Genomic DNA, 24,742 nt, shown 5'->3' on the forward strand with positions numbered 1-24,742 from the left:
TCTTCCAACGCAGTCCTGAGCCTCTGTCCCCTTTGCATTTACAGCTCAGTCCTGAGCCTCTGTCCCCTCTGCATTTACAGCGCAGTCCTGAGCCTCTGTCCCCTCTGCATTTACAGGTCAGTCCTGAGTCTTTGTCCCCTCTGCATTTACAGGTCAGTCCTGAGTTTTTGTCCCCTCTGCATTTACAGCGCAGTCCTGAGCCTCTGTCCCCTCTGCATTTACAGCGCAGTCCTGAGCCTCTGTCCCCTCTGCATTTACAGGTCAGTCCTGAGCCTCTGTCCCCTCTGCATTTACAGCTCAGTCCTGAGCCTCTGTCCCCTCTGCATTTACAGGTCAGTCCTGAGTCTTTGTCCCCTCTGCATTTACAGCTCAGTCCTGAGCCTCTGTCCCCTCTGCATTTACAGGTCAGTCCTGAGCCTCTGTCCCCTCTGCATTTACAGCGCAGTCCTGAGCCTCTGTCCCCTCTGCATTTACAGGTCAGTCCTGAGCCTCTGTCCCCTCTGCATTTACAGCTCAGTCCTGAGCCTCTGTCCCCTCTGCATTTACAGGTCAGTCCTGAGTCTTTGTCCCCTCTGCATTTACAGCTCAGTCCTGAGCCTCTGTCCCCTCTGCATTTACAGGTCAGTCCTGAGCCTCTGTCCCCTCTGCATTTACAGCTCAGTCCTGAGCCTCTGTCCCCTCAGCATTTACAGCTCAGTCCTGAGCTGCAGCCAAAGGCTCCGTGTGTGTCCCCGATGTGAGAGGATGGTTCATTTTGCTCTCATAGTCTCTCACAAGTTCTCGGGGTAGTGTCAAAATGCATATTTTTTAAGCACAAAATGATGACAGTGACGAGCGCCAAAAGACTGACATTGTGGCGTTAGTGAACGAGCGAGAGAGAGAAGGAGAGAGGTTGGAAGGCTCTGAGGTGCGAGGAGCAGATGGAGAAAGCGGACCTCTGCGGCTCTGTGACGGGGCGGCTCTGTGACGGGGCGGCGCTGTGACGGGGCGGCTCTGTGACGGGGCGGCTGTGACGGGGCGGCGCTGTGACGGGGCGGCGCTGTGACGGGGCGGCGCTGTGACGGGGCGGCGCTGTGACGGGGCGGCGCTGTGACGGGGCGGCTCTGTGACGGGGCGGCTGTGACGGGGCGGCGCTGTGACGGGGCGGCGCTGTGACGGGGCGGCGCTGTGACGGGGCGGCTCTGTGACGGGGCGGCTCTGTGACGGGGCGGCTCTGTGACGGGGCGGCGCTGTGACGGTGCGGCGCTGTGACGGGGCGGCTCTGTGACGGGGCGGCTGTGACGGGGCGGCGCTGTGACGGGGCGGCTCTGTGACGGGGCGGCTCTGTGACGGGGCGGCTCTGTGACGGGGGCGGCTCTTGTGACGGGGCGGCTGTGACAGGGCGGCTCTTGTGACGGGGGCGGCTCTGTGACGGCGGCGGCTCCTCTGTGACTCGTGTGGGCCAGTGATGAATATTGAGACACATTGAAATGGGACTTGCATAATTGCACTGCCAGTGACACTTTTACTGACCCATGTGTTCCACACTGGTCTGTGTAAATAATGTGTGCGAGTCAGTGCCACTAATGATAATGTGGTCAGTGTGGGCAGTGTGAGGGCTGCCGTACCTTGAGGTGCTCCTGTAGCTGCACTTCATGTTGTCTGGTCAGAACCTCGTGTTTCTTCTGAAACTCAGCAAATAGCAGTTGTTTCTGGAGCTCCTGCTGCTGTTTGAGAAGGACCAGTTCTTGCTGGAGCTGCTGTTCTCTTACAGCTGTGTCCACCGCTACGCTGCCCCCAGACAGAGACCCCGGCCTGGGCTCTGTGCGCAGGTCCACTGGGCCTCCTGCTCCTCCGGGCCCTTCGCCCTGACCACCTGGAACAGAGACCGTCTTCAAAAACTTTTCTACACAGCTTTATTTGTGCTGTAAGGTACTATACAGACTTATACTGTGCAAACAACTGCCCTCATCTCTCAGGACACATGGCAAATGTTTCAATACTCCAATCATGGATTAATTTGTTAAGTCAGTCTTTATTCCAACATCATAATAAACATATCAGTCAGATTTAATTACAAAAGTGTAGTTTACTGATCATTAGTTTGAACCAAGGCCTTAGGTACATGTCTACACAATTTACCCAACATTTTTAAATGTTCCCTTGAGTAAACAATAGATCCATCAGAGTCACGCTTGTCTAAAAGACAATTAAGGTGTGGACATGTTCACATATAATGATGAACAAGTGCATCAAGAGCCAGTTTCTATGACCACGTTAAGCATCCTGCAGCAGCCACTGACTCACTCTTTTATTTCATTTCTTTTGTCGCTATCAAAGTGTGTGGAATAAAATTATATGTAATGACAGCTTTTTGTAAACAGCTCTAACGGTACAAATCATTACAAATGAGACACACTTGACATTTTTTCCCATGTATGTTTACAGTATTAAAGCATAAATCAAACAGCAACAAGTACATGTTTAAAAAATGCATATACAACAGTGAGTTGATGTAGTCTTTCTTACACCACACCTTCTTTGAAAGCCTACACCCCGGTAGGCTACACTGAACAATATCAGCCCGTGATGTGGTACTGATCCTCACTCCGCTGCACTCTTCTCTAATTAGGAAAACTCGCTCCGGTAATGTCTGCTTTGGCGATGCTTATCTGACATATATCTGATGTTCGTGTGTATTTACATTATTCCATGTACGTGTGGGAGGAGCCTCTGCGATCTTTTGCTCCTCCCTTTCTGTTCAAGTCTAATGCAGGATTTCCATTGGTCCTGAATTGGCTCGGCTCTACTCGGGTCGGCTCAACACATGACAACTGCAACGCTACGATATCATAACCACAAAACATCAGCATAACTACCCGCCAATAAAGCAGATCAAAGCAGACGGAGTTATGGAGACAGAGGAAGGATACAAACATGGAGAATAGGAAACAGAACAAATACACTTTCTTATTCACCTCTTGTGAAGCTAAAGTTAAACTACAGCATTCTCACTTATGTCCTTAATGTATTTTCCTCCCCAATTCAATGAAGCCCAGTCCACAAAACATTGCTATTAATCAGTTTGAATCAGAATCAGAAAAGGTTTATTGTCATTGCCAATGAACAAAATTCACAAACATAGGAACATACTTTGGTGATTCGGTGCGACATACAATGATGAGCAATAATAAAACCACATATATATGAAGCGTTCTTTATAAGAAATAACATTAAACGAGTGTAGATCGTCACACGAGTGTGAAGCTGCTGCTGATTACACAGTAATACTCACTTCCTGTGCAGTTTATTGTCAACATTTTGAGCATTAAAAGTTTTTATCTGAACAACTGCACTGCATTTCCAAAATGATAAATGCACAGTTTGGACGTCCATCTGAAGTAGAAGTGCAGTGCGAGTGGCTTTACTCCGGACAGGAAACAGATGCTGCGCTAGCTTTAGCACAACTTTTGTTTATTATCCTAGTAAAGTGTGCGGCCTTTTTTCAACACAATAGTTTATTTAGTCTTTGTCCCAGGGATCATACGAATGTTTTAAGACTCTCTTCGTGTCTGTGGTCTGCATTTGATGTCTCACGTTTATAAATGGTTTTAAGGCTCTAAAGTCATGTAGTGCGCAGGTTGTTTCCGGAGGACACAGCGGTGTTCTGTCTCATGCTGTAGAAACATCACACTTTTAACCATTTGACGCACTGTGGATGTCACGTTCAGTCCCTGCTTGGCTCAACTAGGCCCGAGGGGGTAGAGGGTACTAAAAAAGGGCCTGATCTGAGGAGGTAGCACCGAATGGAAATGCGCTAAAGCAGTCGAGTCAGTGCTAATGGAAAAAGGACATCATTAATTGGAAATCCTTCTTGATGTCTGAAGATCTGTTGTGAGGACTGGAACTCACCAGTGTCTCCAGCCGCGCCCCTCTGCTCCCCGGCTGCTCCGACTAGACTCTGCATGCTGGATGGAAGGCCGCTCTTCACCTCCACTGTAACACAGAGCAGAGCGGCGTGAGCGACGGCCCGGGACAGCGCCGTGTGACAACAGAGGCGCACTTCATTCACATGAGCCACCATCGTGGTGCAAGAGCTCAAGTACACCAAGTCCTCACACCTAAATATAGCCAGTGTCCCCGAATTAGCACCGCACACAATTAGAAATACTATACTGCCACTGTTTGAGTTAAGGGCACATTGTTATTGCATTATTCAAGATTAATCGGGGGTATTATGCTTTGCTCTGTCTTTATACACCAAAAGAGGGGTCTAAATTTAGAATCGCTCCTCAAGTAACTCAAATGTGTGGATCAATAAAACAAAATACAACTGACACTTGCCTGGGATCCGGAAAACACACTTATTCTTATTTCCAAAGAATGAGTTATCCTGCCCTCCATCGCGGCTCGAGTCAAACTCAAAACGTTCCGTGCTCTCAGATGCATTGATTTGTGTGAAGCAGGTGAAACGCTGGAGTTCATTGTCCATTTAGCACAAAATCACATTTCCCTCACCTCAGACTGACAGCGCTTTATGCTTCGTTCATTGATTCTTCAGAAATATACAATGATTTTCAGTCCATGTGATGTTTTTTTGCCAGTTTTTGTTCTTCTAAGCACCATGTTTGTTGTGATACGGAGGAACACGTGTGGCTAATCCACCTGTCAATCACACCCAACTGAAGAGATTACTGATGAACAGATAAGATAAGATATTCCTTTATTGTCCCACATGGGGAAATTTCATTGGTGCAACGCAGGTAGATACAGAGGTAGATACAGAAGAACAGATCACCCATAGGAAGTCTGAAAAACACTCCGAGCAGAAGATCTCCTATAAATAAACAAAAACTCCCATAGACAAATAAATAAACAATAAATACATAAATACCATTGCATGTGATCACGACAGTAATTGCACATGAACATGTGTCACGACAGCACATAGACTGCACATGAATTTCACAGTAATTGCACATGAATTCCAACAGCAATTGCACATATGACAGAATTGCACATGGTTAGGTCAGTATTGCGAGTGTTCAGTACTAACAGTTTTTGTTATAAAGTCTGACAGCAGCAGGAAGGAAAGACCTGCGAAACCTTTCCTTCACACATTGAGGGTGGATCAGTCTCTCACTGAAGCTGCTCTCCAGAGCGGACAGAGTGTCCTGCAGGGGGTGACAATCATGGTCCAGCATAGATGTGAATCTAGCCAGGACCCTCCTGTCCCCCACCTCCCGCACCGAGTCCAGAGCACAGCCCAGGACGGAGCTGGATCTTGATGACTCTGTCCAGCCTCTTCCTCTCCCTCTCTGTGATGCTGCTGCTCCAGCAGGCCACACCGTACAGGAGCTGATGCCACCACAGAGTCGTAGAAGGTCTTCAGGAGTGGCCCTGTCACTCCAAAAGACCTGAGTCTCCTCAGGAGGTAGAGCCGACTCTGGCTCTTCCTGTACAGTGCGTCTGTGTTATGAGTCCAGTCCAGTTTGTGGTTCAGATGAACACCCAGGTACTTGTATGAGTCCACTCTCTCAATGTCCCGTCCCTGGATGTTCACTGGTGAGGGGGCAGTGGGGTGGCGTCTGCGGAAATCCACCACCATCTCCTTGGTCTTCCCCGCGTTGATGAGGAGGTGGTTCCGCTGACACCAGTCCACAAAGTCCTGCGCCAGTCCTCTGTACTCCGCGTCATCGTCGTCCGTGATGAGTCCGATGATGGCAGAGTCGTCAGAGAACTTCTGCAGGACACAGCTGTCCGTGTCATGTCTGAAGTCTGCAGTGTAAAGGGTGAAGAGAAAGGGTGCGAGGACGGTGCCCTGGGGGGCCCCCACACTGCAGGTCCAAGTGTCAGACACACAGTTCCGGGCTCTCACAAACTGGGGTCGGTCTGTGAGGTAGTCCAGGATCCACTCTGCCAGGTCATACTCCACACCAGCCGTCTCCAGCTTGTCCCTTAGGAGCAGCGGCTGGATGGTGTTGAAGGCGCTGGAAAGATCGAAGAACAGAATCCTCACAGAGCTGCCAGGCTTTTCCAGGTGAGAGAGAGAGCGGTGCAGCAGGGAGATGACGGCGTCCTCCACTCCGATGCCAGACCGATATGCAAACTGCAGCGGGTCCATGGCTGAGCTCACGGTGGAGGGGAGGTGGTCCAGGACCAGCCGCTCCAGTGTCTTCATCAGGTGGGACGTGATACTGATATCAATCTGTAAAAAATACTGCCTACCCCACATGGTTTAACCCCGATGCAAAAATATATATATGATTTAACATATTACAAAGAATTCATTTAGCAACACACGGGCAGCCATCTTTAAAATATCATCATTATTATTATATCTGGGCTACAAACTAGGAAATGACAATGCAATGATTTGGGAATTTATCATCAAAAGTGGACAAAGGCAAAAGGGACTTTCGATGGACTGTGGACACAAGCGTCAGTGTTCTAGTGAGTGTGAATGTGCAGCCGCCTGTGCCCGTGACAACCACAACACACCTGACGCTGATGTGGATCTGTGGCACCACTTGAGCTAATCACTACAAGAGATTAATATTGATCTCCTGCTCAGGCCCCGGAGAGGTGTGAGCTGACATGGTGCAAAACCACATGGAGCAAATAACAATAAGAATCAGTGCGTTCACATGCACAGGTCGGCTCTACACGCAGGTCAAAAGGATGTTTAAGTGAGAACGGGAATGAGAATTTAGGATTAGCAATTCAACTTCGTCGCTATAATTGTAGATATTTGGGCTTTTTTTTATCATATTGATTGGTTAGTTATTATTGCAATTAAACCTACTTCCACAGACGTCGTAATATTGTAAAGGCCAAAACAACAATGGAAAGTTTGGAAACAGTAACGTGAAATTCACAATCTGTATTTTATGTTCAACAATGAATGGTACTGTCTAATGAAAAGTTTCTATAAATATATATCTATACACTTTTATTATCAGATATGTATGATTTGTGCATTTGCATTTGACCACTTCCTTCATCGACTACTACAACAGCAACTACTCTCAGCATCGCTCAGTTCGGAAGTTCTCAATCAGCTTAGCTTCTCCAATCAGCTTACAACTATCAGTGTATATGTACAGTAGTAAGTGAGCCCGGTCACAATGACGTCAAATGCATTATTTTCTGTAAGTGCAGCGGGGCAATGGGTCAGGAGACAGCCGGCAGATTAGCAGTGACAGACACACCGGGCAGAGAGACGGCCCCTTACTGCACTTCCACCCTTTTAATCCATCTGAACTGGCCCACAATGCAGCAGCACAAACCACCTTACAGGATCTCTGAATGTCACGACATCAGATTTTAGTATTATAATGATTGTGAGAGGAAAAAAACATCACAATTCAACGATCATTCACTATTATTCAGACTGTGACCAATCAACAGTGAAATATTGAATTATCTTTTCTTGCCGTGATCTAACATGTTACTATTCCTCAAGCTTTAGCATGTTATAGCTTTACAAAATGTAACAAATGAAGAAAAAGAAAAAGCCAGTTCTTTAGATTTAGTTCTATTTTGGGGGCTGTATGTTGAACAAAAAGTACTTCATTTACTTCTAATATTGTCACGATTATTATTTTTTAGTTCTTACGATTATATTGTGACTAATTCCAATTATCGATGAACCTAATAATCTTGACATCCTTAGCGCTGACTTTTCTATAAAGCTGAGTGGTGTTGTTTAAAGACCTCTCCAGATTGAAGTCAATCAAGTGCAAGAAGCGAAAGTAAGTAAGATAAGTTGATTAGCGCTAATAAATGCTCTAATTGCAGCTGTATTGTGCTAACTGTAGCAAGCAGCGTGGTCGGCGTGGTCTGGCAGTGCAGCGCTCTGTGGTAATCTACGATGACGTACCGTAAAGCACGGGCCGATAACAATCTTCAGGTATCATAGATTAGATCGATAACTGAATTGCGTACAAAAGCCCACAGCGTCACATTATGTCTGACGTGATTCATGCTCACAAGTATGAATATATAACGCAAAGCCGAGTCAAATCCATCCGGCTCCATGGAGTATACTCTAAAAGATTTCACCATTGCATTATATTATGAACCATACTTGTGATAATAGAGCGTGTGCTGTGATTTATTAGTGTTGTGACGGAAAACTCAAAGAGACTAAAGGGCTTTTGAGAGACAGAAAGTTAGGGTGCAAACAACATAATCATGTAGCTATCGCAAATAGAGAAATATTGCCCAGCATGTTAATAAAAAGATTATGTTTTTTTGGCTCTGGATGTGAAGTAGTGGAGCTCCACGCTGTAGCCGATGGCGCCAAACCCACGCTCCACTGCAGCTCGACCTGGGTTTAATCATTGAGTCTGTGACAAACACAACAGACTACGGCGCTTAACTTGAGCGTAAAACAAAGCTGCACTAGCAAATTATTACACTAGTCAGTTCTATAATTACCAAATGAGTCGACATACATTTGTTCTCGCTTAAATCGCTAACGCTACAAGCATTGGGAAGGTTTAAAAGGTTCAGCAGCAACATGACCAAATGCGCGGATGTTCCGAGACAAAGCGCTGAGAAAAAAGTAAGATTGGCGCAAATGAATGGAAATAAAATCATATATTCAGGCAGGTGAAATATGCCACTCAAAGTCTACCTTCTCCAGCAGTGTCGCCCTCAAAATATGACTATATTCTATTTGCTCCATAGTCGAGAAGACTTCATACGTCAAATGAAAGGCCAATTCAGACCTGCAGCCGTCGAGCGAGGCCGGCTTTAGTTTACTCTTTTATGGCGGTTTATTACAGCGGAGAGCTCTTGAAAAAGTTGGTCCGGAGCCTGAAAAAGTGCTGGGAGCCGGGAATAAACAGGGTAAGTGTGTGCGGTGTGCGCTCGTATCCAAATGACCTAAACAAATATAGTGCCGCTTCACCGTGACGCACGTGTCCTCTGGTCTACTACAACACACACACTGTCCCGGCCTGAGCGCGCGAGTGTGTGCGAGTCTGGCAAGCACGCAGCATTCCTCAACAGCCAGCGTCTGACGTCAAAGCCGGGACATTTATAGTCTGGTAAACACACACACAGTTAGTTACAAGCGGGGCTAATGTTCGAGTTGATGGTATAATGAGACTCCTAACGGACTCTTCGCTTTGCAGTCAGGAGGTATCAGAGGAGTGGGGAAAAAGAGCCATTGTGTCCGGGTAGTTTAGTCGGTCGAGTCAGTTAAACTTGAAAAAACTAAACCGTTATTTGATGTTAAGCTGAATTCACAGTCTCTGGTGCATTTGTCAGCTCATTTCTTTTGTTAATCGACTTTCATCTCATGTAGCTGAAGAGTTAATTGTGTCACTGCACATTCATGAACACCAGAGATCACTTTAAATGCCTTTTTGTTGTAGTTTTATTAAATGGAGCCTCTTATTTTTTATTGCAAGTGTTATTTTGGTCAGGACATGGAAGAGATCTACAACATATCTTTTAGCAAGTATTTAGTTAACAGTGATGCATACATTTGACTAGCATTATGGGTCAATGAGATGGGACATGCTTATCTTAAAGTCATTTAATGGGTCTGGGAAACAACAAGGAAGCACGCTATTGTATGGTTAGGGCTGGGAACCAACTTTACTTTTCCAACTGAAGTTATTTTTGGTGTCAACATGTTACATGTTGCTTCATTACATTGGCAACTGGAAGTGCGATTGGCGTACTGTGTATGTGTTTAACGGCATATTGAAAATGGCTTTTCGAATGTCTGGATTACTACATTTTAAGACTAGATTTACTTTAGACTAGATTTTTTCATTCAGATACAACTCAAAAATATTGTTGCATGTGACTTTAAATGTTGTTTGATGTATGTTCTTGTGTGGGAGGCTGTTTTTAAATGACTGAGAATTACATAACATATGACCAAAATACCAGTATTTATCCATATCAGTAAATATATCAAAAGTTGAGTGATGGGTCACAGCACGCACCGCTTTACAGGACGATACAGTGACTTGGCATGTGAAGAACAAACTTAGCATGGGTTAAAAATGTCTTGTGACGATGGGGAATGCTAACCCTGCGGCGATATCAGCCCGGCACTTTTATTGTCTCAATGTCACTTGTTTATATTACAATATTCCTGTGGTTTCATGTACATGACCACTGGAACGCACTGGAACGCACTGGAACGCACTAGGACGCACTGGAACGCACTAGGACGCACTGGAACGCACTGGAACGCACTGGAACGCACTGGAACGCACTAGGACGCACTGGAACGCACTAGGACGCACTAGGACGCACTGGAACGCACTGGAACGCACTGGAACGCACTAGGACGCACTGGAACGCACTAGGACGCACTAGGACGCACTGGAACGCACTAGGACGCACTAGGACGCACTGGAACGCACTGGAACGCACTGGAACGCACTAGGACGCACTGGAACGCACTAGGACGCACTGGAACGCACTAGGACGCACTGGAACGCACTGGAACGCACTAGGACGCACTGGAACGCACTAGGACGCACTGGAACGCACTAGGACGCACTGGAACGCACTGGAACGCACTGGAACGCACTAGGACGCACTGGAACGCACTAGGACGCACTGGAACGCACTGGAACGCACTGGAACGCACTAGGACGCACTGGAACGCACTAGGACGCACTAGGACGCACTGGAACGCACTGGAACGCACTGCAAACACACTGCAAACAGCTTCCCAACTGGGAATTTCCAACTTTGTGTGTGTGTGTGTGTGTGTGTGTGTGTGTGCGTGCGTGCGTGTGTGTGTGTGCGTGCGTGTGTGCGTGTGTGTGTGCTTGTGGGCAGGTTTTTATCTCACTGTGGGGACTAAAATCTGTATACACACTCAAGGAGCTGCCTACCTTATGGGGACATAAATCAGGTCTCCATAAACAAAATGTATTATTAGATAGACCACATGACACAATTTCAGTTTAGGGTTTAGGCTAAGGTAAGACAAGTGGACCAGATGCATGTGCAGCACTCGGACTTGAGTTCTAATGAATCAATCTATCGGGAAATGCTCTGCCTGAAAGCAATCGGGATGTAAAAAAAGAATACTGATTGGTTAAAGCGTCAAAACAGAGAAAAATATAAATTGTGTTTAATCTAGTTAAAGGCGTAATGGACGATTTTCCCCCCACTCCCCCGTGCGCACGCCACTCCCCCGTGCTCACGCCACTCCCCCGTGCTCACGCCACTCCCCCGAGCTCACGCCACTCCCCCGTGCGCACGCCACTCCCCCGTGCGCACGCCACTCCCCCGTGCGCACGCCACTCCCCCGTGCTCACGCCACTCCCCCGTGCTCACGCCACTCCCCCGTGCTCACGCCACTCCCCCGTGCTCACGCCACTCCCCCGTGCGCACGCCACTCCCCCGTGCTCATGCCACTCCCCCGTGCTCATGCCACTCCCCCGTGTGGACTGATACAACACACACGTGCGTTTGTTCATTAGCGCGACGGATCGCATCATCTCTCGTCTCCCGTAGATTTCCGTCTTTTCTGAGTCGGATCGAACTGTCTTTCTCCGTCTTCATTTTGTCCCGTACACTGAGGGAACTATATTATGATAGATCAATGCTCTTAGATACGCGGAAACGTGCTGCAGGTGAGCAGTAGGTGCGTTTTATGATTGATACGTGGCAGGACTAATCGGCAGTCCACGCCACGAGGAAATGAGACCCAGATTTGGGCCAAAAAATCGTCCATTCAACCTTTAAGAGAAAAGCACCGACCTCTTTCCCTTCCACAAATGCACAAAGCGCCTCAATGTGGTTCTGAAATGTCATTAATACAGTTGTTACAGAGTTAGTAAATAAACATAACAGTTTTTTTAATTGTTGTTATTCTAACTGCACTAAAGCAGACACTCATGCAGGGCACTAATGCACTATGTTGATTCCAACTGCTGTAAAATGCCAAGAAGAAGATAATTCAAGCACTGATGTTCTCATTTGGATTATTGTCCCACAGTTTGGGCGAATGCAAAAGATCCAGAATGGACAGCACACATAGGACTGAAAAAGAATTAAAGACTGGCCTGGCCTGGTTAGTACATGGAAGGGGGGCACTGGAATGCCAGGTGCCACAGTAGTGCATACTGTTGTTGTGTCCTTGGGCAAGACACTTCACACACCTTGCCGCCCATGTCCAGTATGCTGGACACTGGATGGAAATGAGCCCATGGCTACAATCCGGCGTTTACAACATGTGTATCATGTATGTTCATTAACATGCACTGCTCTCACCAAATTAATAATAATATTAATACAATATTAATAATCATCATATTAGTAGTAGTAGTAATAATAATAATAATGATGATAATAATAATAATAATAACTGTACAAATGTGAAGCAAATGCATAAAGACTTTCAGAATCATAAACTCCATTCATGCTGTTCAATCATCTTTGAGTCATGACAAAGACACAACACCAGGCAATTATAATTATATCATGTATGTTTTAAATGAACAGTAACTTATAGAGGCATGTAAATCAGATTCCAAAAGAAATATCACAAATTAGTAGTAAAATCTTTAAATACAGAAAGCCATAAAATAATATCTGTGTAATAATAGTAAGAACTACAAAAAGAGTCAGAAAAGAGTCAGATTGAGAGTGTCACGGCGTTAAGTAGATGAATGTGTTCAAAGTGTCATTGTCATTTAATGTGATGTTATGTGTAATGACAATATTCAGAATTGTAGACGAGGAAGAATGCTGCAGCTAATGGCTTTCTTAATTATAAATAAAAAATAATGTTTTCTTTATTTTTTAAAAAGTCGGAGTTAACCCTACAACGAGCGTTCCCCTTTTAACCCTGTAACGAGCGTTCCCTTTTTAACCCTGTAACGAGCGTTCCCTTTTAACCCTGTAACGAGCGTTCCCCTTTTAACCCTACAACGAGCGTTCCCCTTTTAACCCTGTAACGAGCGTTCCCTTTTTAACCCTGTAACAAGCGTTCCCTTTTAACCCTGTAACGAGCGTTCCCCTTTTAACCCTGTAACGAGCGTTCCCCTTTTAACCCTGTAACGAGCGTTCCCCTTTTAACCCTACAACGAGCGTTCCCCTTTTAACCCTGTAACGAGCGTTCCCTTTTTAACCCTGTAACGAGCGTTCCCTTTTAACCCTGTAACGAGCGTTCCCCTTTTAACCCTGTAACGAGCGTTCCCTTTTTAACCCTGTAACGAGCGTTCCCTTTTTAACCCTGTAACGAGCGTTCCCTTTTTAACCCTGTAACGAGCGTTCCCCTTTTAACCCTGTAACGAGCGTTCCCTTTTTAACCCTGTAACGAGCGTTCCCTTTTAACCCTGTAACGAGCGTTCCCCTTTTAACCCTGTAACGAGCGTTCCCTTTTTAACCCTGTAACGAGCGTTCCCTTTTTAACCCTGTAACGAGCGTTCCCCTTTTAACCCTGTAACGAGCGTTCCCCTTTTAACCCTGTAACGAGCGTTCCCTTTTAACCCTGTAACGAGCGTTCCCTTTTTAACCCTGTAACGAGCGTTCCCCTTTTAACCCTGTAACGAGCGTTCCCCTTTTAACCCTGTAACGAGCGTTCCCTTTTTAACCCTGTAACGAGCGTTCCCTTTTTAACCCTGTAACGAGCGTTCCCCTTTTAACCCTGTAACGAGCGTTCCCCTTTTAACCCTGTAACGAGCGTTCCCTTTTTAACCCTGTAACGAGCGTTCCCTTTTTAACCCTGTAACGAGCGTTCCCCTTTTAACCCTGTAACGAGCGTTCCCTTTTTAACCCTGTAACGAGCGTTCCCTTTTTAACCCTGTAACGAGCGTTCCCCTTTTAACCCTGTAACGAGCGTTCCCTTTTTAACCCTGTAACGAGCGTTCCCTTTTTAACCCTGTAACGAGCGTTCCCCTTTTAACCCTGTAACGAGCGTTCCCTTTTAACCCTGTAACGAGCGTTCCCCTTTTAACCCTGTAACGAGCGTTCCCCTTTTAACCCTGTAACGAGCGTTCCCCTTTTAACCCTGTAACGAGCGTTCCCTTTTTAACCCTGTAACGAGCGTTCCCTTTTTAACCCTGTAACGAGCGTTCCCCTTTTAACCCTGTAACGAGCGTTCCCCTTTTAACCCTGTAACGAGCGTTCCCTTTTTAACCCTGTAACGAGCGTTCCCTTTTTAACCCTGTAACGAGCGTTCCCCTTTTAACCCTGTAACGAGCGTTCCCTTTTTAACCCTGTAACGAGCGTTCCCTTTTTAACCCTGTAACGAGCGTTCCCCTTTTAACCCTGTAACGAGCGTTCCCTTTTTAACCCTGTAACGAGCGTTCCCTTTTTAACCCTGTAACGAGCGTTCCCCTTTTAACCCTGTAACGAGCGTTCCCCTTTTAACCCTGTAACGAGCGTTCCCCTTTTAACCCTGTAACGAGCGTTCCCCTTTTAACCCTGTAACGAGCGTTCCCTTTTTAACCCTGTAACGAGCGTTCCCTTTTTAACCCTGTAACGAGCGTTCCCTTTTTAACCCTGTAACGAGCGTTCTCCTTTTAACCCTGTAACGAGCGTTCTCCTTTTAACCCTGTAACGAGTGTTCCCCTTTTAACCCTACAACGAGCGTTCCCCTTTTAACCCTGTAACGAGCGTTCTCCTTTTAACCCTACAACGAGCGTTCCCCTTTTAACCCTGTAACGAGCGTTCTCCTTTTAACCCTGTAACGAGCGTTCTCCTTTCCAAGGCCCAAACTCACTGGGACCGGCTCAGTCGCCTGTATTTATGCTAAAATGGCCCAAGTCCGTCTAATGTAAATATGGCACGTGTGCAACTGTGAGGTCCTTGAAGTCGTTCAACTTTTCATTAGATGAGGCATTATATTAACAATGCAAAAATCATTCATATTTTTATGGTGAAAAAACAAATTAAATGGTATTTAAAGCAACGACTTCAGGTCCACTTCTTTCGGTTTGTTAAGTGCACGGCCTGTGTTCTGCTTGCTGCTGTTACTAACTCTGCGGAGCTGAAAGAAATAGGCTCGATGACGTCAGTGCAGCAAAACAGAGACAGAAAGCGAGACGGAGTGGCAAAGAAGAAAAGAGCACGGGGTAAAAATAGTATAATGGCCAAGTATACTTGAGACAAATTAGAAGCTTAGAGAAGAACAAAACGAGTGGCATGTGTGAGGTTACCGTAGAGACGACCAGGATGGCGTGTGCGTATGATTGGACAGCGGTCTGTAGTCATAGTGGTGATTGCTCTGTGTTGCTGCTGCAATGAGCCGTACGTCTTTTAAACATCTGGGACGGTGAATTGAGAGGTAAGTCTTTTACAGCCGTGTAGGTCAAGGTGAACAAGAAAACACAGCCCTTAAAGCTGCAATACACCATTTTCAAACCGCTAAAGGAGGAAGTTTGTATTTACCAAACAACCTTTGAAAACTCTTTGCACATTGTTATTACATGCATGGATTAGTGTGTGCAGGTGAATGGTGGACCACCAAAGTGCAGCGTATGGCTCTCACTACAAGGTTAGCAGCAGATGAAATGCTTTAAGGTCCCATATTTTTCTATATTTCCCCTTTCATAGCTTACGCTAAGGACATTTATGATCATATTTTGCACTAACTGCACAACATGATTACACAATCGTCAACAAACACAAAAGTTTCTCACGCCACAGTCAAATACAAGCAGCTGTGGTCAAATACAAGCAGCTGTGGTCAAATACAAGCAGCTGTGGTCAAATACAAGCAGCTGTGGTCAGATACAAGCAGCTGTGGTCAGATACAAGCAGCTGTGGTCAGATACAAGCAGCTGTGGTCAGATACAAGCAGCTGTGGTCAAATACAAGCAGCTGTGGTCAGATACAAGCAGCTGTGGTCAGATACAAGCAGCTGTGGTCAGATACAAGCAGCTGTGGTCAAATACAAGCAGCTGTGGTCAGATACAAGCAGCTGTGGTCAAATACAAGCAGCTGTGGTCAAATACAAGCAGCTGTGGTCAGATACAAGCAGCTGTGGTCAAATACAAGCAGCTGTGGTCAGATACAAGCAGCTGTGGTCAAATACAAGCAGCTGTGGTCAAATACAAGCAGCTGTGGTCAGATACAAGCAGCTGCGGTCAAATACAAGCAGCTGTGGTCAGATACAAGCAGCTGTGGTCAAATACAAGCAGCTGTGGTCAGATACAAGCAGCTGTGGTCAAATACAAGCAGCTGTGGTCAAATACAAGCAGCTGTGGTCAAATACAAGCAGCTGTGGTCAGATACAAGCAGCTGTGGTCAGATACAAGCAGCTGTGGTCAGATACAAGCAGCTGTGGTCAAATACAAGCAGCTGTGGTCAAATACAAGCAGCTGTGGTCAGATACAAGCAGCTGTGGTCAAATACAAGCAGCTGTGGTCAGATACAAGCAGCTGTGGTCAGATACAAGCAGCTGTGGTATCAACTCCATGTGTTCATATCCAAAACAAAACTAGGTGAAACAAATAGACCCTCGGCAGGCACAGTGCGCCGGAGGGCGTGTCAGTTAATGAATAGAAATTATTATTATTAATTACATGCATATTGTACAAAACTTTGTAAATCTTGCTTATACAAACTGGGCAGAGACAGGAACACTTCCTGGAGGAGGTGAAGTAGCAACGAATGTGTCCATAACCCGCCCCCTGTTCAAAGGGTTAAAACTAGAGCTGGGTTTCGATTCAAATTTCAAGAATCGATTCCGATTTTTACGTTTCAAAAGCAATTTTTTTCGATTTTCTCAGATTCCATCTGGTTCGATCCGATTTCGATTCGATCCGGGGGTTAATGTTATTAAAAATGTATTTGAACCGTTTCCTTCACTTCATGACTGTGTAGAGAAGCAACATATTAAAACTAGTATTATATCAATATTAAACAGCAAATCTTACAAGTATTAGTGGTTACTGATGGCTGGAAGACTGATGAAAGATAATCCAGGACAATAAATGGAGGACATCATTGAGGTGACGACATCTGCAACAGTGGATTCTACTGGGACACTAACCAGTGCATTAATATTGTATACTTGAAAATAATTAAGAATTCACCCAAAAGCGGTTGCTACCGAAAGCATTTTTATTTTAAAACTGCTCACACACTGCCAGTACTGAAAAAGGAAGTATCAAATGTAAACGTTGAGCATTTTTCCAAAAAAATTTATTTATTTTTTATTTTTTTTTTTTAATCGATCTTTGGACGTACGAATCGATAATCGGTCATTAATATGCGAATCGATTAAAAAAAAATCGATTAACCCAGCTCTAGATTGAGTGTTTTCGTCGTGTCGTGGCGATGTGTCTTGGCTCTGAGTCCCCCGGCTCCGGCCCCGCCCCCCGGCCGGCGCCGTACCGCGTTTACACAAAGGAGGAACTCATGAAACTGCGGAGAACAGTCGTCTTACCCGGAGATCGTCACGTTATCCCGGCGGACATCCTAAGGAAAACGCAACGAGGCAGACGGGCTGGACGTAAACTCCGAGAGAAGAGAGGGACAAACAGGAAGTCGGTTCCCGCCGTAGTCATGGGTAACGTGAGGTCCCTTCAAAATAAAATGACGGAAATAGCGAACCTCATGCGGTCCCAGAGGATTTATAGGGACAGCAGCGTCTTGATTTTCACAGAGACCTGGTTAACAGCAGAAATGCCAGACTCTATTGTAGGTTTGGACAATTTTCATCTGCTGCGGGCGGACAGAACGAAGGAATGCTTGAAGAAAAGAGGTGGAGGTCTGGCGGTGTATGTGAACACGAGCTGGTCCAAACCCGAACACTGCACAGTGAGGGAGCAGCTATGTAACAAGGATATTGAACTATTGGCATGAGGCCATACTATCTGCCCCGGGAGTTCTCACATGTGATTTTGATCGCAGTCTATGTGGCCCCGTCTGCCAATGCTGAAAATGCTTGTGAAGCACTGCTCTCCTGCACTTGTAGGCTGCAAACACAGCATCCACAGGCTCTCTTCCTCATCTCTGGTGACTTTAACCACGCTTCTCCCTCTTCTGTTCTACCAACATACACCCAGTATGTTACCTGCCCCACCAGAGAGAATAGAACATTGGACTTGTTTTTTGCCAACACCAAGGAGGCTTATTCCTCTTCCCCCCTCCCTCCCCTGGGCAGCTCGGACCACAACCTTGTACATCTGAGGCCTGTGTATGAACCCATCGTGCGCAGGCAGCCTGTGGTGTCCCGTGAGGTGAGGATGTGGTCTGCTGAGAGCGAGGAGGCTCTGAGGGACTGCTTCAGCACCACTGTCTGGACTGAGCTTTATGACCCACATGGGGAGGACATCAACATCATCACAGAGTGCATCACGGACTACATCAACTTCTGTTTTGAGAACATTGTTCCCTCCCGGACGGTGCGGTGTTTTCCAAACAACAAGCCATGGATTAACCGTGAACTGAAGGCTCTGCTGAAGGAGAAGAAGAGAGCCTTCAGGTCAGGGAACAAGGAGGAGCTGAGGACTGTGCAGAAGGAGCTGAGGAGGAAGATCAGGCAGGCTGAGGCCGGCTACAAGAGGAGGATGGAGGAGCAGCTGCAGCAAAAGAACATTCAGGGAGTGTGGAGGAGCCTGAAAACCATCTCGGGCTTCAAAATCCCCCCTGCCCAGACAGAGGGGGATCTACAGTGGGTGAATGATTTAAATGCTCACTTCTTGAGAATTGATCGGTCTTCCGCCCCTCCAACCGGAACAGCTGCATGCTCCCTCTTCCACAGCTGGACAATGCCCTGCATCTGTTCCTCTTCGCTTATCTGCCCCGGACCATCGGCTCCCCACTTCGCCTGGACTCACCCATCCCCCCAGCACACAGTCCCCCTGCCAACCACTGACTGTCACAGCAGCACAGGTAAGGAGTGAGCTGAAGAGGATTAAAGTGAGGAAGGCAGCAGGACCTGATGGCATCAGCCCCAGGCTCCTTAAGTCCTGCGCAGATGAACTGTGTGGAGTTATGGAGCATGTCTTCAACATGAGCCTGAAGCTGAGGGTGGTACCACAGGTCTGGAAGACCTCCTGTCTGGTACCTGTGCCTAAGACACCGCGCCCCAAAGACCTCAACAGCTTCAGGCCAGTGGCTCTCACGTCCCACCTGATGAAGACACTGGAGCGGCTGGTCCTGGACCACCTCCGCTCCACCGTGAGCTCAGCCATGGACCCGCTGCAGTTTGCATATCGGTCTGGCATCGGAGTGGAGGACGCCGTCATCTCCCTGCTGCACCGCTCTCTCTCTCACCTGGAAAAGCCTGGCAGCTCTGTGAGGATTCTGTTCTTCGATCTTTCCAGCGCCTTCAACACCATCAGCTCCTGAGGGACAAGCTGGAGACGGCTGGTGTGGAGTATGACCTGGCAGAGTGGATCCTGGACTACCTCACAGACCGACCCCAGTTTGTGAGAGCCCGGAACTGTGTGTCTGACACTCGGACCTGCAGTGTGGGGGCGCCCCAGGGCACTGTCCTCGCGCCCTTTCTCTTCACCCTTTACACTGCAGACTTCAGACATGACACGGACAGCTGTGTCCTGCAGAAGTTCTCTGACGACTCTGCCATCATCGGACTCATCACGGACGACGATGACGCGGAGTACAGAGGACTGGCGCAGGACTTTGTGGACTGGTGTCAGCGGAACCACCTCCTCATCAACGCGGGGAAGACCAAGGAGATGGTGGTGGATTTCCGCAGACGCCACCCCACTGCCCCCTCACCAGTGAACATCCAGGGACGGGACATTGAGAGAGTGACTCATACAAGTACCTGGGTGTTCATCTGAACCACAAACTGGACTGGACTCATAACACAGACGCACTGTACAGGAAGAGCCAGAGTCGGCTCAACCTCCTGAGGAGACTCAGGTCTTTTGGAGTGACAGGGCCACTCCTGAAGACCTTCTACGACTTTGTGGTGGCATCAGCCCTCCTGTACGGTGTGGCCTGCTGGAGCAGCAGCATCACAGAGAGGGAGAGGAGGAAGCTGGACAGAGTCATCAAGAAGTCCAGCTCCGTCCTGGGCTGTGCTCTGGACTCGGTGCAGGAGGTGGGGGACAGGAGGGTCCTGGCTAGATTCACATCTATGCTGGACCATGAGTGTCACCCCCTGCAGGACACTCTGTCCGCTCTGGAGAGCAGCTTCAGTGAGAGACTGATCCACCCTCGATGTGCGAAGGAAAGGTTCCGTAGGTCTTTCCTTCCTGCTGCTGTCAGACTTTATAACAAAAACTGTTAGTACTGAACACTCGCAATACTGACCTAACCTAATACTGATGTGCAATTCTGTCATATGTGCAATTGCTGTTGGAATTCATGTGCAGTTCATGTGCAACCTATGTGCTGTCGTGACACATATTCATGTGCAATTACTGTCGTGATCACATGCAATGGTATTTATGTATTTATTTATTTATTTGTCTATGGGAGTTTTTATTTATTTATTTATAGGAGATCTTCTACTGAAAGTGTTTTTCAGACTTCCTATAAGTGATCTGTTCTTCTGTATCTACCTCTGTATCTACCTGCGTTGCACCAATGAAATTTCCCCATGTGGGACAATAAAGGAATATCTTATCTTATCTTAAATCTATTAAATGCATTAAATCTATTAAATGCACAGATGAAAGAAAAAAAATACTTTGTTTTGATGTCCTATTGAAGTACGTATTAAAGTCAAATCAAATCATCAAATCAATTTATTTTTGTAAGGCCCAAAATCACAACAACAGTTGCCTCTGAGGGCCACAGGGAGAAATTAATCAACAATGTCTGTGGTGGCGATGGAGTCAGACAATGTCTGTGGTGGCGAGGGACGATGTCCCAGGGTCCTCTGTCCTTAGACTCTCCTTCTCGGCCAGGAAAAACTACAAAAAAAACCTCTTTGGGAAAAAAGCGTAGAAACCTGGAGGAGTTCCAGTGAAGGAGAGATCCGACTCTCACAGACGGACAGACGGACACGAGGAGACTGGAGCTGGACCCACTCTTCAGGCAGATGAGGGACCGACTGAGGCGAACTGGACCCACTCTTCAGGCAGATGAGGGACCGACTGAGGGGAACTGGACCCACTCTTCAGGCAAATGAGGGACCGACTGAGGCGAACTGGACCCACTCTTCAGGCAGATGAGGGACCGACTGAGGGGAACTGGACCCACTCTTCAGGCAGATGAGGGACCGACTGAGGCGAACTGGAGCCACTCTTCAGGCAGATGAGGGACCGACTGAGGCGAACTGGAGCCACTCTTCAGGCAGATGAGGGACCGACTGAGGCGAACTGGAGCCACTCTTCAGGCAGATGAGGGACCGTCTGAGTCGAGCTGGACCCATTTGGTACCCTTTAATATGTACCAAAGGGTACGTATTAAAGGGTACGTATTAAAGGGTACTTATTAAAGTGTACGTATTAAAGCGTACGTATTAAAGCGTACGTATTAAAGTGTTCGTATTAAAGGGTTCGTATTAAAGGGTACGTATTAAAGTGTACGTATTAAAGTGTTCGTATTAAAGTGTACATATTAAAATGTTCGTATTAAAGGGTTCGTATTAAAGGGTACGTATTAAAGCGTACGTATTAAAGGGTTCGTATTAAAGGGTACGTATTAAAGTGTACTTATTAAAGTGTACGTATTAAAACGTACGTATTAAAGGGTACGTATTAAAATGTTTGTATTAGTGTTTCGTATTAAAGTGTTTCGCATTAAAGTGTACGTATTAAAGGGTTCGTATTAAAGGGTACGTATTAAAGGGTACGTATTAAAGGGTACGTATTAAAGTGTACGTATTAAAGTGTACGTATTAAAGGGTTTGTATTAAAGGGTACGTATTAAAGTGTACGTATTAAAGGGTTTGTATTAAAGGGTACGTATTAAAGTGTAAGTATTAAAGTGTACGTATTAAAGGGTTTGTATTAAAGGGTACGTATTAAAGTGTACGTATTAAAGGGTTTGTATTAAAGGGTACGTATTAAAGTGTAAGTATTAAAGTGTACGTATTAAAAAGGTTTGTATTAAAGTGTAAGTATTAAAGTGTACGTATTAAAGGGTACGTATTAAAACGTACGTATTAAAGGGTACGTATTAAAGTGTTCGTATTAAAGTGTACGTATTAAAGTGTACGTATTAAAGGGTTCGTATTAAAGGGTACGTATTAAAACGTACGTATTAAAGGGTACGTATTAAAGTGTTTGTATTAAAGTGTACGTATTAAAGGGTTCGTATTAAAACGTACGTATTAAAGGGTGCGTATTAAAGTGTTTGTATTAAAGTGTACGTATTAAAGGGTTCGTATTAAAGGGTACGTATTAAAGGGTACGTATTAAAACGTAAGTATTAAAACGTACGTATTAAAGGGTACGTATTAAAGTGTTCATATTAAAGTGTAAGTGTACTTATTAAAGTGTATGTATTAAAGTGTAAGTGTACGTATTCAAGTGTTCGTATTAAAGTATAAGTGTACGCATTAAAGTGTATGTATTAAAGTGTAAGTGTACGTATTCAAGTGTTCGTATTAAAGTGTACGTATTAAAGGGTACGTATTAAAGTGTACGTATTAAAGGGTTCGTATTAAAGGGTACGAATTAAAGGGTACGTATTTAAGTGTACGTATTAAAGGGTTCGTATTAAAGGGTACGTATTAAAGGGTTCGTATTAAAGGGTACGTATTAAATGGTACGTATTAAAGGGTTCGTATTAAAGGGTACGTATTAAAGGGTTCGTATTAAAGGGTACGTATTAAAGGGTACATATTTAAGTGTACGTATTAAAGGGTTCGTATTAAAGGGTACGTATTAAAGTGTACATATTTAAGTGTATAAAGTGTGTGACCTGTCAGTCGCACAGGTTCATAATATAGTATCCATCTGTCTTCCCATTGGGCATGTGAAAACACATGATGCAAATGCTAAAACCTTTATAAGTCCTAAGGAAATGGTACATGTTTATGTTCATGTTTATCATGTCATAATGTTTGATATCTTCTGTTCGAGGCATGTTCTACTATGTTATTTCACTAAGCACCTAATTACTGTTTGCCAGGTTGAAAAATGTGGAAAAACACCTGTGCTACATAATTAAAGGTGCTATGACAGCAACAGTGGTTTTCAGAGCATATTTTTGCCAGTGCATTCCCATTGAGTGTATTACATCTGAGCTGACGTAGCCCCTTCAGGTCCCTGGGGAAGCCCAACATAAAGCAGTGTTATCAAAGTGCTGCTCTAGAGGTCGTAGAGGAACCTTCAGAAGGAGTCTGGGAAAGCACACAGCTAACTAAGGTTTAACACCAGTGCTACAGATCAGTTCTTTAAATCCAGATCTGCCACTGACCAAAAAGCTGAAATATGTATATGTATAAATTAAAACTGTATTTAACAAGATCAAATAACAAAAGAAAATTAAAGCCGCAAGCGGCATCCAACGGCCCTCGCGGGCCGCCGGCCTTCCCACTCTGCGCTTTCGACTTGATAAAGATGGCGCCCTTATTGTGTGTTGAATTAAAAAAGAACTTGACAGACGGCGACACATTGGACATGGCCAATCCAGTGGAAATAAACACAAATGTCGGTCAAATGTGCGGGTCCGCCACACAGAGACCGTAGCACTTAGAATCAAAATATGGGTAAGTTTTGATGGCCCGCTTGTGTAGATGATTTTCCCCAAATATGAGCTTGATCGGACAATCGCCCTAGGAGGAGTTTGTTAAAGTGTGAAGTGTAAAAATGTGGTGATTTGAGCGATTCTACGATTTTCCCATAAGGATAACATGGGATGTTTCTGTCAACGCTACGGTTACGCCGTACAAAATATGACTTTGGCTCTCATACTTGTATGATCAGGATGGCAAATTAGAATTTAGTGCAAAATGTCATGTCATTTGGAAAAACTCTATTGTTTATAGGCCACTCTGAAGGCCAAATAGTCAGAATTCTGGGAAACGTTTGCGGCTCCGTCGCACAGAGACCGTAAAAGTTATCCTTAAAATTTGGATAACTTTAGATGCACCACTTGTCTAGAGGACGTACACCGATTTTGAGGTTGGTGGGCAAAACGCACTAGGAGGAGTTCGTTGAAGTGTAAAACATAAAAATGTGGTAATTTGAGAGATTTTGCGGTTTTCCCATAGGGATAACATGGGAGGTTTCTGTCATCGCTACGACTACGCCGTAAAAATTTAGGCATTTTTGTGATTGGCTTTTGTGATCGGGACGGCAAAATAGAATTTTGGGTAAAGTTTAGACAATTTTGGTAAAACTAATTTTTGACCTTCAATGTTAATTTAAAGGTCACTCTGTAGGGGGCGCTATCGCGGCCATTTCAATTTTGTCAGCCTAAACTGGTCCAAACTAGAAAGTTTAACAACTGATTCAAATTTGGTCCTAATCGGACTGGTTTTGATCAAATGGGAGCAATTTTTAGATCTGCAATATTCCAAAATAAGTTGTCCAACTTTGCGGCTGCGCCGCACACAGACCGTTAAAGGTATCTCAAAAAATTGAATAACTTTAGATGCCCCACTTGTCCAGAGGACGTACGCCGATTTTGAAGTCGGTGGGCAAAACGCCCTAGGAGGAGTTCGTCAAAGTTTGACGTGAACAAAATGACTAACACAGCGTATTTTCATTTTCAAAGGAAGATGGCGGCCATAGGGTAAGTCTGGGGGCGTGGCCACAATGATTTTTTTTGTTCGTCCTCACGAGAGGAATGCGTGTCCCGAATTTCGTAGCTTTACGCCAAAGTTGACCTCGGGGCGTCTCCCATAGGCGCAATGTATTTTGACTTTTGTCGGTGGCGCTGTCGCGCC

The 24,742-nt window shown here is 45.7% G+C and overlaps 1 protein-coding gene across 3 annotated transcripts in view; it reads right to left on the reverse strand.

The window, feature by feature from the left end:
* hdac5 (histone deacetylase 5) overlaps positions 1-24,742 on the reverse strand; it is an 85,675-nt gene that overhangs the window by 24,290 nt on the left and 36,643 nt on the right. For all 3 annotated transcript variants that reach the window (XM_072443668.1, XM_072443666.1, XM_072443667.1), the window contains 2 exons: positions 3,892-3,975; positions 1,608-1,855 (listed from right to left, as the gene is read on the reverse strand). In XM_072443668.1, the coding sequence (XP_072299769.1) occupies positions 1,608-1,855; positions 3,892-3,975 (332 nt within the window). The remainder of the gene's footprint in view (positions 1-1,607; positions 1,856-3,891; positions 3,976-24,742) is intronic.

Source organism: Eucyclogobius newberryi, unplaced genomic scaffold, assembly GCF_026437365.1.
Source record: "Eucyclogobius newberryi isolate DKJ021-1_F unplaced genomic scaffold, fEucNew1.0.hap1 SCAF_13, whole genome shotgun sequence".
Classification (NCBI taxonomy): domain Eukaryota; kingdom Metazoa; phylum Chordata; class Actinopteri; order Gobiiformes; family Gobiidae; genus Eucyclogobius; species Eucyclogobius newberryi.